The sequence below is a fragment of the Aplysia californica genome, unplaced genomic scaffold, assembly GCF_000002075.1.
Source record: "Aplysia californica isolate F4 #8 unplaced genomic scaffold, AplCal3.0 scaffold00046, whole genome shotgun sequence".
In the NCBI taxonomy this organism is placed as follows: domain Eukaryota; kingdom Metazoa; phylum Mollusca; class Gastropoda; order Aplysiida; family Aplysiidae; genus Aplysia; species Aplysia californica.
Window position 1 is genome coordinate 871,901 of NW_004797316.1, and position 14,403 is coordinate 886,303.

Here is a 14,403-nt window from a genome sequence, read left to right on the forward strand (position 1 = left end):
GATATTTATATATATGTATCGTACGTGTACAGTTTAACCGGCTCTATAAGCCACCTGTCCAAGACAATCACCGATACAAATGATCACTCTTCCCATTTCCTCGTGTGATTTTTCTGTATAATAATGACACTGTCCTAGAGGTTCACCTGCATAAAACAAACACTTTTCTCATTGACATTGAGTAGCCGACTTTGATAATTTGGACTGTATACTGTTCATTATATACGGAGGGAAGGGGGGAGGGAAGGAGGTAGAGTCATTATGTCATTGATGATAAAATTAACTTGATAATATTAAATTTTGAATAATTTTGATGTTATGGTGGTGGATAGCAATCGCAATCAACTGAAAGATATGTTTACATATCAGATCAATCGTGCTCAGAAAGTCTCTTGGTACTGGAAAACATTTTTAGATGTCGGAGTCAATTTGACATCTGAGCTTCATTGGCACCAAAAATATTTTGACAATCTGTTGTATAATTTACCCGCAAATACATGTAATTCTGTAAAATATGTTGCTTGACAACAAATTTGTTAAATGGTTGCAAGAAAGCGGCTTGATCATTGTCTGAATGTTCACATTTATTTATATAAAAGCAAACTTGTATATATATCAAGGTGACCTTTTGATGTGAGTGCTTATTGGGTTATTAAAAAATATATGTCTTTTAAAAAAGCATTCCAAATTCTTCTTGATTAGAAATCTGAAGTCATTTGAAGAACCTGTTTTCTCCCAAATGTTTCATTATTTTTGCTACTTCACACTAAACAGTTATTGTAAGTAGTGTGAAAAAAGTCTTCCTTTTACCATTTGTTGCCATCTTGAACAGGGCTGTAAATGTAATACTCAGTGTACACTGCCCATCCATCGAATGGCAGATTTGACTGGCATCCTTGAAAGCAAATGAGTTTGATTTTGAAGTTCACAATCGTATTCAGTTGAATTCATTTGAATTGCGCCATAATGGCAGCTTTTGCCCAAGAGTCTGGCTTACCCTGACTCAGTTAAATGAATTTGTTTGGCAGCAGTAACACTCTGTATAACTAATAATATTTGTTTATTGCAGGCTTTAAATCCGGTCGTCTCTTTCGACACATGTCAAAGGATCTCATCAGACATCTGGCAACAGAGCCTTTGACACAGAATAATCATAAATTCAGCCTTCTTGTGGAGGTAAAACTTTCATGTAGCATGTTTCTTTCCCAAAACAGTATTTTAATGTTTATGTGTCTCTAAATAAGGAGCTTCTTAAATTGTGGCCTAGAGTTTAAGGTGCTCGCCTCTCATTCAAAGGTCCCGGGTTCGAATCCAGGTAGCGACCGAAAACTTTCTTCTCTAAAATTGTCTCCCTTCACCTCCTTTCCTGCTCTCTAGCAATGTTCTGTCGTCTGCTTTCCTCTCCTCTTTCTGCCCCCACCCTCTTTTGCCCCCTCCTCTGGGCTCCTGACTTTTTCTGCAGCCTTTCAACTGCTACTCCTTGGCTCCTTTTTACTGCTGTTTTTCAGCCATACCCCTGATCTTCTGGTAAGAAAGATCTACACCTAGCCTTCTCGGAAAAGGGCGAAAAATCTTGGAGGTTCCGTGCGCAAGTTGCAAACGTTAAAGATCCCTTGGTGGTCAAAAATCGATAAGAGTTGGCTTCGACCGCCACCCGGACAAAATTCAAATTTTCCTACCAACTGAAAAATGTTTGGTGTGTCCCAAGTGCTCATATGACCTTATGCAGTTGCGAGCGCCATAAAACACTTACCAAAATATTTTAAAAATTAAAAATCTCTAAACACTCCAGTTATCCGTTTTTAATCAGTCTGAATTTTTGTGTGTTGTGAACTATATAGAGTCTTCAGAAAGAAAATTTTTCTTGATTAAAACTATAAGAAAGGATGTATTTTGATGTGGTGTTTTGTTTTTTATGTGTCTCAATTATTTTAAAACGTCATCTTATTTTTCAATGTGCCCCCAGGATTTTAAAAAGTCATCTTTGCTGTCGGGTTTCTACCAAATACTTTCTACAAGCACTGGACCAGATCAGCAAGAATTTATCTCTACTTTTGAAGGTAATATCCATTGAATAACAAAGTAAGGCCGGAATTTGGAAGCAGCTTCAATTTACAAGCTTTTTTTCTAATATTATAATAATTTTTTTAACGCAACTCACAATGAGAGTGGTGTTTATACAATATCAATATCAAGCCCTTTCTTTAGCAGGGCTTGGTGGTGGCATCTTGTTTGGTGGGGCTTGCAGCTTCACCAAAAACAAAACAAAAACTTAGTAAAAACTTTTAAAGGGACAAAACATAACACTCTGATAAAAAGCGTCACCTCACGAACACCCATACGTAACTTCGGAGGCATAGTAACTCAAAAAGTGATCTGATTGGTCAGAGTGTCAACTGCTATAATTTACTATGACTATAGCCCCATCCAGTCAGGTGCTCCTTCTGTTTGGGAGAATAAAATTCCATTGGTTTGTTTTGTCCCCCCCGGTTCATCAGTTCCCAAAAACTGAATATGACTGGGGTATCAACCTTGCGTGGTTCAAGGCTGAGACAAAGAAACTGATAGTTGTTTTAAGCTCAGGGGCAGAAGTCGCACTGTGTGATGTGCCTAGGCATAGCTTTACTCTTGACACCAAATTTGTACACCCTCATGCTCCACGCTAAAGTTTAAACAGAGCACGCTGCTTTCCCCCCCGGCTCTCTGTTTTCTCTAATTAAACGGTGTTCCTAGGAAGGTGTCACAGGGCTTAGATTGTGTGTGAACACTTGAGTGAAATTTTGTGATGTTTTGCGTATGTACACTTGCATTAACGTCTTTAACTCACTCACTACCACACCCGCAACTGTTGCGGGTAAAGTAGCTCCGACGTTGTGATACCACACCCGTAACCCTCACAGTTCGCACTTTGGAATTTTTTTGTCACGTTAAAACTGCACCGTTTGCAGTACTGGTTTGTCTTTTTCGTAGCTCATTCAATTATCTTTCACTAGAAAGAAACGAAAATAGAATCGGATGAGTGCAAGTTGAGTTACTGGCTTTTACGACAACTGCCCTTAGAACTGAATTTACCATTCTGTTTCCCACAATGACAGATCGCTTACATTGACAGTTTTCGAGCGTTTGATGACGAAAGTGACTTAGAAACCAATGTATTAGTCAAAGATTGTTATGACGAACTGGGTGGAAAAATTTGCAAAGAAGAGTAAGGTTTAGTAATGCACCCAAAACCTAGATCTAGAGTTGCAGTAGTGGGGAAGGGTGTGAGTAAGAAAGGCAAATGAAAGCAATTTTTGAACAATTTTTGAAAACTTGTGGAAAAAAAAGTAACAATAAAACAAGGCTGTTATTTCATCAGGGCAATCTGTATTATGTTCACAAATAATATTCCAATTTTCAAGTGTCAATGTTAATTAGCAAAAGCACAGTGATTTTTAAAAAAATACCCTTTAACTCATTCGCTACGCCGAGCCGTGGGGGGTGCGGCGCAGCTAAAGTGCCGTCAGTACACTAAGCCGCCCCCAGCGGCTCAACAACCGACGTTCAATTTTAGCTTAGATTGAATTCCAATCCACATATCCATGTTAAAATAAAGGTCATAATATAATGTTGACTTCCGGGTCGAGCGTTTCCACCGAAAATCTGAAGTTTTTATTCAATTTTGAAACTCGATTTCGAAGTTTATGCGACTTTGTCTTATGACGATGCTCAAATTATAGCCCAGACACCGGTCTTACTACTTTTCACAACAAAATATATCATTATTTTGCACACTAAAGAAATGTAGGACTCTTCTTTAGAATATTGATACGATTTGGCTCAAATTGACATTGCTCTGTAATTGAAAAATCAATATTTTTCAGTGCTAGATCTAGATCTAGATCTAAATTGTAAAATCATTTTTTTCTCCCAAAAATCACTATTTTTTTGTGAAATTACACAAATAGTATCACTCAAGAAATGTGTAGGTTTATTCCAAATGCAATTCTGAATAATTCCATATACGATACAAGTGGGTTTTTTTCTGTTTGTGAATGCATCTTGTCCATTTTTCAAGATTATAAAATTTTTAATCTTTTTTCAATGCCGGATGTCATGATCTAAATGTGCAAATTTTATGGAATGTATATAAATAACTACACTTTTTTCAATATTTTCCAGTTCTATTAGGTACCAGAAACTAAATTTTCAAAGTAGCTGTATGCCAAATTTATCTGTTCCATTTGAAAGGCCTATGTCCACTGAGCATTTTGGTACCATTCTTTAACCTCTCAGTCGATTTTTAAGAAAATGGTAGTTGTTTAAAATTTGATCAAATTTGTTAAAGTCAGTCACTGGCTGCAACCCCATGTTTGACAGACAATAAAAGAGTACCAAGAGCACTAAACATCTCAACATTAACAGAGTACAATCGCTATAACAAATATACATGGAGCCTAAATTTTTTCAAGACTGAGATCATTACAAATGAGTATTTTATCGCCTCAAACACGATGATCTGTCGTTATTTCGACAAAAACACGGAGCGTTGACCTGGCCGGGGCCACACCAGTCCCCGTGGCGAGCGAGTCGGCTTATACTGTTGTGTACCCCGCGTGCGAGGTCACATGCTTTCTGATTCTCGCAGAAGGATTTATATAAAATAATTCCAAGTTGATTACTTTATTCAAATAGGAAATAAACTGATCTTTTACTTGATATATTTTTTAAGACGGTATTTTACGTATTTTGTGTAAAAAGTGATCTTTAAACATTTTGACAGTATTTTTAAAAGCTTTCTATTTAGATGCCAAAGGCCAAATACATACCACGGGAAAGCCCGTTTAAAGCTCTACAGTTCTCCGCCAATGAAAAGACGATATTTAATCATCCCTTGTTCCGCGAAGCATTTGAATGCACGCGTGTCAATTTTTCAATCGGCCGACCACGCATTCCGACCTTGAGGGGCTTCGCTTTCGTCGGCGATTCTCCAGCTCCTAATAATCGGACATAAAAACAACTTTCACCACTGTAACGAGGAAAAGCTGAACTTTTACAAGGTGTACAGCATTTGGTGTTTTATAGCGAAAGAGCAAAGAAACAGCCATCGGAATTACCCCGATTTCACCGATACCACGCGGTCGGAAGGCCGCGAGGCCGTGTTTACGCTACCTGGTTCTATATATATTCATTTATGGTTATTTTGATGTATCATTTGACTCGGTGCAAACACATTGTTTGTGTTTCACCGAAGATGGTAATTTTTTTATTTTCAAATTTTATCCGAATCCAAGCAAAATTGTGTTGCATAATCGCCTCTTACAGGAACCAAAGTTGAAAAATACACAAAAAAACATTACAGATGTATTCTACAAATCATACTGAAAATTTCGGTGTATAATATGTTAACGTTTATTTGAATTTGTGGCCCCAAAGACCTTTGAACTGTGCATTAGTCATCGTCACATTTCGCCTTCCCGAAAAAAATTCGTCCACAAGCCGAAAATAATGCGTAGCGAATGAGTTAAATGGCTGGTACACAGGGAATAGCGATCTCGAAAATGGCTGGAAGTGAGTGAGTTAAACTCTCATAAACAGGTCACAAACAGTAATTATGATGGTTAAGAAAACGCATCGGTAACTGAACTTTTTAAAAACTAACTTTTTAACACGTCCCAATAGTTTCTAATTGCTTTAGCATTTTCCATTTTCTAGTCTATGTTGGTGCTATTGGAATATTTTAAAAGGCATGAGGGTCCAAAGCATAAGTTGAAGAAATAAGCTTTAAAAATTGTCCATATTCAGGCTTCATAGAAATTGAAATAAAGGCCATGCAGTCTCTCTGTTTCTACTGCTATAGTATTCATTCACTGTGGTTTTTCCATGAAAAGGCTGTACAGTTCTCTTTTGTTTAGATAATTCAGATTTTTAGCAACATCTGGCTGCTATATGTTCTCTAAACAATATGTTAAAATAATTTGGAACAGCATTTGTTGAGCAAATTCCTTTGGAATCAAAATTTAGAAATGGCTTATCTTTCCTTTTCCAGAAGACCGTGATTGAGATAAAAATGAAGTAGCATCAGCATTCAGTATGTGTTTCAATTCATCTTTGATTGTTTTGTAGTATTGTAAAAATATTATATTTGATTTGTTTTAATTGCATTTCAGTTTGAAAATATCATTTTTGTTCTTGCCAATGTAATTGACGTTGATTTCTCACCATTTCTCTGAAGGATATATCCAGTTCTATTTTCTAAACTTCCTTTCAGCCAAAGCATTTCCATTTTATGGCACCCAGTATCATCCAGAGAAGAGCATTTTCAAATGGCAGACAAACATTGCAGTTAACCATGGGTTTTATTCTGTGCTTGCATCTCAGTACATGGCAGACTTCTTTGTCAATGAAGGTTAGTACTTTTGTATCCAAGCCAGTAGACAAGGCTGTCGATCCATTTTGTTGAACATGACTGAGATCTTTTAAATAAGATAACACCTTTTACTCAAGAGATGATCCTGGAAGAGTAAAAATTAAGGAGATGTTAGTACAAAAGACAATAGTAAAAGGATCGACCCTGATATGATGATATAGTACTGAGAAGTCGGAAAACGTCAAGAGAAATTGTTGAGGCTCATAAGCTTAAAGGTATAGTGTTCACCTCTCATATCAAAGCTCCTGATCTGATATTTACTTTGTACAGGCATTGACTGTAGGGTTGTTTAGATTTTTCTCAAGTTTTTCACTTTTGTGGTTCTAGGATAATTGAAATCTAACACCTGGTCGTCCTGGTTGGATGAGGTGTAAATGTTAGGACAGGCTTTTCTGAGGGTTGGCTGCTTAGACTATATTATAAGTGAAGAAACTCCAATCAATGATCAGTATAAATAATCAGAAGCTGGTTTGGTATGGTTTCTATTTATGGGTTTAATGCCCCAGTGAACACCTTACAGACATTTATGAGGCAAGAACTCCGTATTTAATGTAAATCTCCTATAGGACTCCGTCAAGTGTTTAAAAAGTGAAGAAAACTCCCCCAAACTACTCATGATAAAAAAATGTGCTCTTGGGGATTCAAGCTAGGGCCATCTGCTCCATAGCCTAACATGAAAAATATCTACGCTATCAGCCCACGATATAATCAAAAGATTTGGAAGACAGTGCACAGCTGCTTGAATTTCACAGGTCCTTCACTCAATTTGAAAAAACAACAACTGACGTGCACAATGGTAAAGACAGCTTATGTGTGATTTGAGGGCCCTTGATATCTTGCATGATAAAGTAGAAGAAGAAAAGAAATGGAGGATCATATACTGTCTTATCTCTGCAATGAACCGATGCTTGAATGAAGAAGTAAGTTAAATCAATTTGAAGAGACATTTAAATAGAGATACAACTCCACCTTTTGTATCATAATGAAATATTTGGACTGCTAGGTAAAGGATTTAAATACAGATAAGCCTTGTGATTTCTGCTAAATGAAATCTTTATCCATATTTATTGTCAGTGTGGCTTATGAGTGTGGTGCATGTGTGTGTTTGTGTGTGTGTGTGTGTGTATGAGAGAGAGAGAGAGAGAGAGAGAGAGAGAGAGAGAGAGAGAGAGAGAGAGAGAGAGAGAGAGGGAGAGGGAGAGGGAGAGGGAGAGGGAGAGGGAGAGGGAGAGGGAGAGGGAGAGAGAGAGAGAGAGAGAGAGAGAGAGAGATCAAAATTTTCTGATCAGAACTATCACTGGTGATGAAACCTGAATCTTATCATAAGACCAAGCATTGAAAGAACAATCGACACAGTGGTCAAATCCCAACCAACCTTGAACAGTGAAATCATGTTGAAAACAAGGAAGAATCAAAGTCAGACACATTGTGTTTTTTGACAATACAGGCATAATTTTGTGTTGACCAGTCCTGTTTGTTTGCATCACTGTTAATGATGAATACTAAACTACAGATCAGCAATAAAACATAAACTGAGGCCAGGCATCATGAAAATGACCTAGAGTGCTGGAATCAAGTGTCATCTTTCACTATTATGACGCATATTTTCACAAATTCAAACTGATCTGTGAACTTTTCAAGGGCAGAAAATCAATGGCATTTGCTGGAGCATGCACAGTATTCACCAGATCAAGCCCCTTGTGATTTTTTTGTTTCTTAAACTGAAAGAAATGCTGCGTGGTCAGAGATTTGAGGACTCAAGGATTCAAGAGGTGGCCAGGAAAGAATAAGGGGCTTGTACGAAGGAACACTGGTTTATGTTACTGAACGCTGGTTGCATGGCATGGAAAAATGTATAGACCTTAATGTGTTAAATTGATACCATAATAAAGTTTAATTTGAAATATATTTTAAAAATTGATAAACTATATTTGTGAGCTTCTTAGCTGCAGGAAACTAATTCATGGGGCACATCTTTTAGTAACACTATTCAGCCACTTGGTAACATAGACCCTTTGAAGATGGATGCATTTTTTTCAGTGGCACATCAAAGAATTTATAAAAATCTTCCTTAAAAAAATTATGGTCAAGAGAATGCAGCTAGCCACATACCTGTGGGGAAAAATAATCTTCTGTTGACCTCTTTCTTGCTGAATATTGTTTTAGGGGCCTAAAAGAGAAAACTCTACTAATAGAGCAAGGTCAGGACTTGTGGATGAGGCAAGACCTCCCAGTCATGCTCATGGATCCAGTCTTTAGTCAGGTTCACTGTGTGAGGAGAAGTGTTGTCTTGTTTGATGTGATGTCACCATACTTCATTCTATGCATATTGTTAATTATAACCATTTTCACATTACTTTCTGGACTGACTTCATAACATAAGGCCTGGCGCTCATGTGACCTTATGCAGTTGCAATTGCCGTAAAACCTCTACTAAAACTAAAAACTAACTAACATAAGGCCGAGTCAGAGGAAAAATTCACTGACTTGAAAGGGTATTCACTAAACTTGAAATGGTCTTGCCTTACTATAAGAAAATAACATCTTATCTAGCAGATTTGAAGTTAAATATTAGGATTGGTGTTTACAAATTTTATTAAGTCCTACATTCTTTTGTATTCCTCCTTCTGCAGCTCGGAAAAGCAAACATGGCTTTGAATCTGTGGATTTTGAGGCTCATCAGCTTATTGAAAACGACATGGAAGTATTCAGGGCGGACCATACTTTCAGGGACACTTATTATTTTAATTTTACCAATAGCAAACCATTACTATTTCAACCTGCTGGAAAGCAGAATGAAAAACAAATGCCATTAGTCCCTTCGGCTTGATAAATTATCTGTTTTAAACCAGTCAGTTTCCCTCTTTTAGATTGAAATAATTTACATAAGGCCGGTCAGTATTGTTTCTGTGTGTGTGCATGTGTTTCATTGTGTGTATCCTAGATGTTTTATACCAATGGTGAATAGACAGCATTCGTTTTGAAGCATCGGACTATGATCAAAGTACAGGAAAGTGGACATACTTCTGGTGAGCTTGATAAAACTCAATGTTTGCAATGTTTTTAAAAAAACTTTTTGATCAGTCTTGTTTGTTGAAAACCTTGTTGAATTACAGAGCCTACCTCCTTTTACTTTTAACAAATTTTCCAAGACTAATACAAAGAAATAATTGAAAGGAAGGGATCTATACACCCCAGTGTGAAGGTGCGAAAAGGAAAAATAAAAAGTTACACACAGATTGAATCCACTTAGGATGAAATATTTTTAGGATGGCAATGTCTTACACGAAACAGGAATAAAATGTATACATTTTGGTGAAATTAATTTTAATACTGTTTTCCATCACTTCTCAATGAATGTAATATCTCCCTCACCATGTCTCAACAGATCTTCCATGAATTTTAAACCCCAACTTAAATCAATCAAATGTAAATATAAATATCAGCTTTTAAATCACATATATTGAACATGACAAGTAAAAATATTTGAAAGATTAGCTTTAAACTAATCAAATTTAATTTTTAAGGACTGAACAAATGATTGAACAACTATCCGTACGTCCGGGGGTCATTTTGTACCCCCGGGGTTGTATTCTTTACATTTTCCAATACTTCTAGTACGAAGATCTCTTTGAAACTTTTAGTATTTCTCAAAAAATCGTTTTGACAGACTGCTATTCAAAGCGTTCGGGTCGGATTAAAGAGTTAATTTCTTCTTTGGAAAGTGGTGGCACAGAGTTCCCCACATCGTCCTCTATGTGTGTATTGAGGGGACAAAAGCATTTATATATATATGGTGTGAACTAATTCAAGTATCTTTGAGTAGTTTTTTTTAAAGAAAATGTTGAATTATTACTATTTTTCCAATCGTCCTTTTAATTTTCTTCAAAGCATTTGGATTTTCAGGGTAAAAACAAAAGCACAAATTCTGAACCAGTCAGAATGCCCAAAAGAATAATGCACAAAGAGTCTTCCATATCTCGTCAAGAAATTTAATATCTGCTGAAGTTGATCATTTTTAAAATTAAAGTTGAATATATGCACAAATTTTAGCCTACATTTAACAGACAGAACTATACACATGTTTCTGTGCCCCTTTCTGTCGTTCATCAGGTGCTTGAAATATGTTGTTAAAGCACATCTAGGTTCTAGATTACTTCCTTTAAATGTGTTCTTACAGAGTGAAACATGAGAAAGGGTGAGTTATTAAGAATGAGATTGAAAGATTCAGCCAGATACAACCTGTATTACAAACTGAATATTTATGATTTCTAGCTACCTGTTCAATGTCTGAATATTCTTATATCGAACAATAAATTTTTATAGCTCCTAGAGATGTTTACATCTTTTATTGAACAATCTGCGTGTGAACAAGTTCCAATAGATCAACCAACTACTAACTAGTGCATCATGTAGAGTGCTTAGTAGGCATACCTGTGTAAGGGCACTTGATTGAAAAATGCTGATTTAGAAGGACAGGAAATTGGAGTCAGGCATGGGCTTACTCTTAATTTTTCAGTCCTCTCATAAGCCTGTTACTGTTGCTGAGAATATTGCAGTCACTTACTATGATCTGGTCAAATACGGCACAAAAGTATAAAGTTATTTTTACTATTAAATGTTGATCACAATTTTGGCTCATTTTCATTAGTTTTGACATTATGCATTTATGTTAGAGGACATAATTTTACATTTATTTTTATTGCAAAAGAGCACTTGCATCTTTTAACCCTTTGAGCCTACCGGACCTGAGTGGACTGCGGGAGATAAGCACCACTCTACGCTGACGCGCGTTTTGGGTGCAAAGATGGTAAATAAGGTCTATTGAGTTAAGGATTGCATTTTTTTTGTCACTGAGAACTGTGTTTTCTCTTTTAAATGATAACATTTTGATATGAAATTATTGCTCTTAAAAAGGCTTATCATGTTCTGTCTGTTCCTCTATTGCCAAGCTTTCCTAATTTTTAAAGAAATTATATCACAGGGTGAGTCGCTCAATAGTTTGGATTTTGATGCCAATTCACCGATTTTTCCCAGCTTTCTTGTGTACCCTGCCAGTTTTAACTAATATCACAACTATTTTACTGTTATTTCATTTTCATCAAGAAAAATGTTACAGTGTATTTCGATACGTTTGCTTCCTGGCCATTTTTGTTATAAAATTTTCAATTGTCAACTTCCTTATTTTACTTATCTGAAATGTCTTCTTAAAGAATTTCTTAGCTTATTGGTGTTTCATTTCTTTCAAAGGAACATGCAAGTAAGTGTTATGACAACTAAAAATGCGAGATGTACAATATGCCTTTTATCAAGTCCTCAAGATTATAAAGGACTGTAATCTATTTATGCTGTATACTATTTCAGCAGATTTTTATTTGTGTGATTTCCTGACAGAGACATTGTATATCCATGCTGCTGTTGTATTGACTAATTCCTTCTTTAGATTATAACTGATGTCTTCACTTGTCGAACTTGATATCTGAGGAGATACAGGCCTTTACTCTAGCTAATTATCCTTTCAAATTTTGAATAGTGTTGTTGTTAACATTCCATTTTCCGTACTTTATTTGTGTCTAAACAGCTGTAGATCATTTATCTGCTGGTAATTGTGCCCGTTTTCCATTACTTTTGATTTTGATCATCAGAAAGTCCATCATTCTTGACTTTGCCTTGTTGCACGAACCTATTAGTTGACATCATAGTCATAGGACAATTACTTTAATTAATTTTTTATGCCTTTACAAATCAATGAACAAAAGTAAGCAATTTCACATGGCATCCAGAAATTGAAGCATAGATATATGACATGATGCATGAGGTTGTATGAATATTTTGATATATTGTGGCCTGACCTAATAAAAAAACAAAGTGTAGGGAAATCTATATAATTTAATGTGAGATTTGGTGTGGATTGATTTTGGTCCTGTGCTGTATGCGGCGCGGACATTCTTCACTGTGTCTTGAGGGCACTTAGTCAACTTAGTGTGGGATGTGACATTGCCATGGCCACTCAATCAGTGGCATACTTTGCCGTGTTGTGTTTGGTACTTGCTATGAGTAAGCACATACGATCTATGGCTGTTGCTCAATGTCAAAGTCAAAGTAAACACATACGATCTATGGCTGTTGCTCAATGTCAAAGTCAAAGTAAACACATACGATCTATGGCTGTTGCTCAATGTCAAAGTCAAAGTAAAGGCACATACGATCTATGGCTGTTGCTCAATGTCAAAGTCAAAGTAAAGGCACATACGATCTATGGCTGTTGCTCAATGTCAAAGTCAAAGTAAACGTACTTATTGAATGCAGTGGAAAGAGTCTGGTAGGCATACATTTTAAGTTAAACATGTAGGCTACCTCAATACTCATCATAGAAAATTGATATATATGGACTCTTTCATGTAATAACAATGATTTCCAAAAGATGTTAGCCAATTCAAAACATGTAGAGCTACATCTTTTATTAGTTTGGTAAATTTTGAAACTTTAACTTTTTCTCACATGGACCCCACTTTGAATTTCTGTGTTGATACTTTGAAAATAAAGATAGTTACTACGTTTTAATTTGATTTTTATTGCTTTGTAAGTTTTGATTGTTGGTTTTATAATGTAGTATTGAATTCATATCCGTCGATACCGATTTGCTGCTGGGAAAATAAGTATTTAATTTAAATAATTCAAAGCTGTCAATGGCTGAAATTGTACATAGGAATTGTCTATCACAACACAGCAGTCAGATCACTTATTGTTCTTCCTTTTCAAAGATGTGCCAATTGTTGATATCATGTAGGTATTTCTTTTCCATCTTTCAGTCTGATGCTTTCTTTTCCCTGAAGCAGGTACGCTTACCATCATGCCTTTGTGCTTCTACTTCTATTAAAATAAACTCCACTACTTCAGGGTAAGAAATCAATGATGAGAGGTTGATATCAGAAGTTCAAAACAAACAAGGACAGAAGTACTGGATGTTAAGTCTGTAATATAAATGTGGTCAAAGACTCTCTGTGATTGCACTGACAAAAATTAGAGACAGTTTGTCGGCTCCAAAATTATAGCTGCAGTTGGCCCCTCTTACACCAGTCTTGACTATAAAAGGATTCCGGGTATTGCAGGCGTATAATAAATCAAAAGTCCAATCTCTTATAATATACAGTAAGAAAAAGTTCTTTTATAGCTGGCATGTGGACAGACACGCTTGGCTAGACAAAGGCCCAATGTGGGTTCTCATTAAAAGATTCTCATTACTACATGCTACTATAAGTACAAGTATAGGTATTCCAATAAATTTAAATATGAAAATATTTAAAGTACAGTAACTGAAACTGTCTACTAAAAGTCACTATGTCAAATTGAAATGCCGGTATTTGCCGATGAGAACAATGGAATGTATTACATTCATACTCAAGTTGAATTTGGAGACTGATTAAATAGTCAGTTAAAAAAAAAGGGGATTCCGCAAGGTGAGTGAGGCTATATGGGACCCGCAAAATTAAGAGTCATAGAGATACAGACATCCTCCCTGCATTAAATATACTCATTAAAAGAAAAAGTTTGGACTTAGAACTACTTTATTTTACATTTCATAATATATATAGTGCCCCTTTTCTAGTCCCGTTTTAAATCAATAGAGGGTGGCAGCTTCGCAAATCTTCTGCCTCTGAATAGCGCGTGCACATACACCATAGCGAATTATAGTACGTACTATAATTTACTATCACTTACACCCATTGTATCCCAAGACCTCACGGCTGTGACTAGTAACACCAAAAGCACACGCCCCCACAAGCTTTGCACAGCCCAAGATGAACCAGCAGTTGGGATGCGCGTTTAGCATACAAATTTTTTACCGAAAAACTTCATTTTTAACTCTCAAGGTTTTACTGGCATATGTAATACGATATAAACTTCAATTTGAGCAACAAAAAACAAAAAAACAAAAAAAATTTGGCCCCTGCACGGATAGCATCATGCACCGTCAATTTATATAGGCCCTA

The 14,403-nt window shown here is 36.2% G+C and overlaps 1 protein-coding gene across 1 annotated transcript in view; it reads left to right on the top strand.

Annotated features, from left to right (window-relative positions):
* Nucleotides 1-12,973, top strand: part of LOC101864440 (gamma-glutamyl hydrolase) — a gene marked incomplete in the record, with an annotated part of 33,037 nt that extends 20,064 nt beyond the window's left edge. Inside the window, 4 exon segments of the mRNA XM_013079266.2 lie at nt 1,070-1,176; nt 1,967-2,060; nt 6,251-6,388; nt 9,043-12,973. Of these exon segments, the coding sequence (XP_012934720.1) occupies nt 1,070-1,176; nt 1,967-2,060; nt 6,251-6,388; nt 9,043-9,239 (536 nt within the window).
* Nucleotides 12,974-14,403: the final 1,430 nt, after the last annotated feature.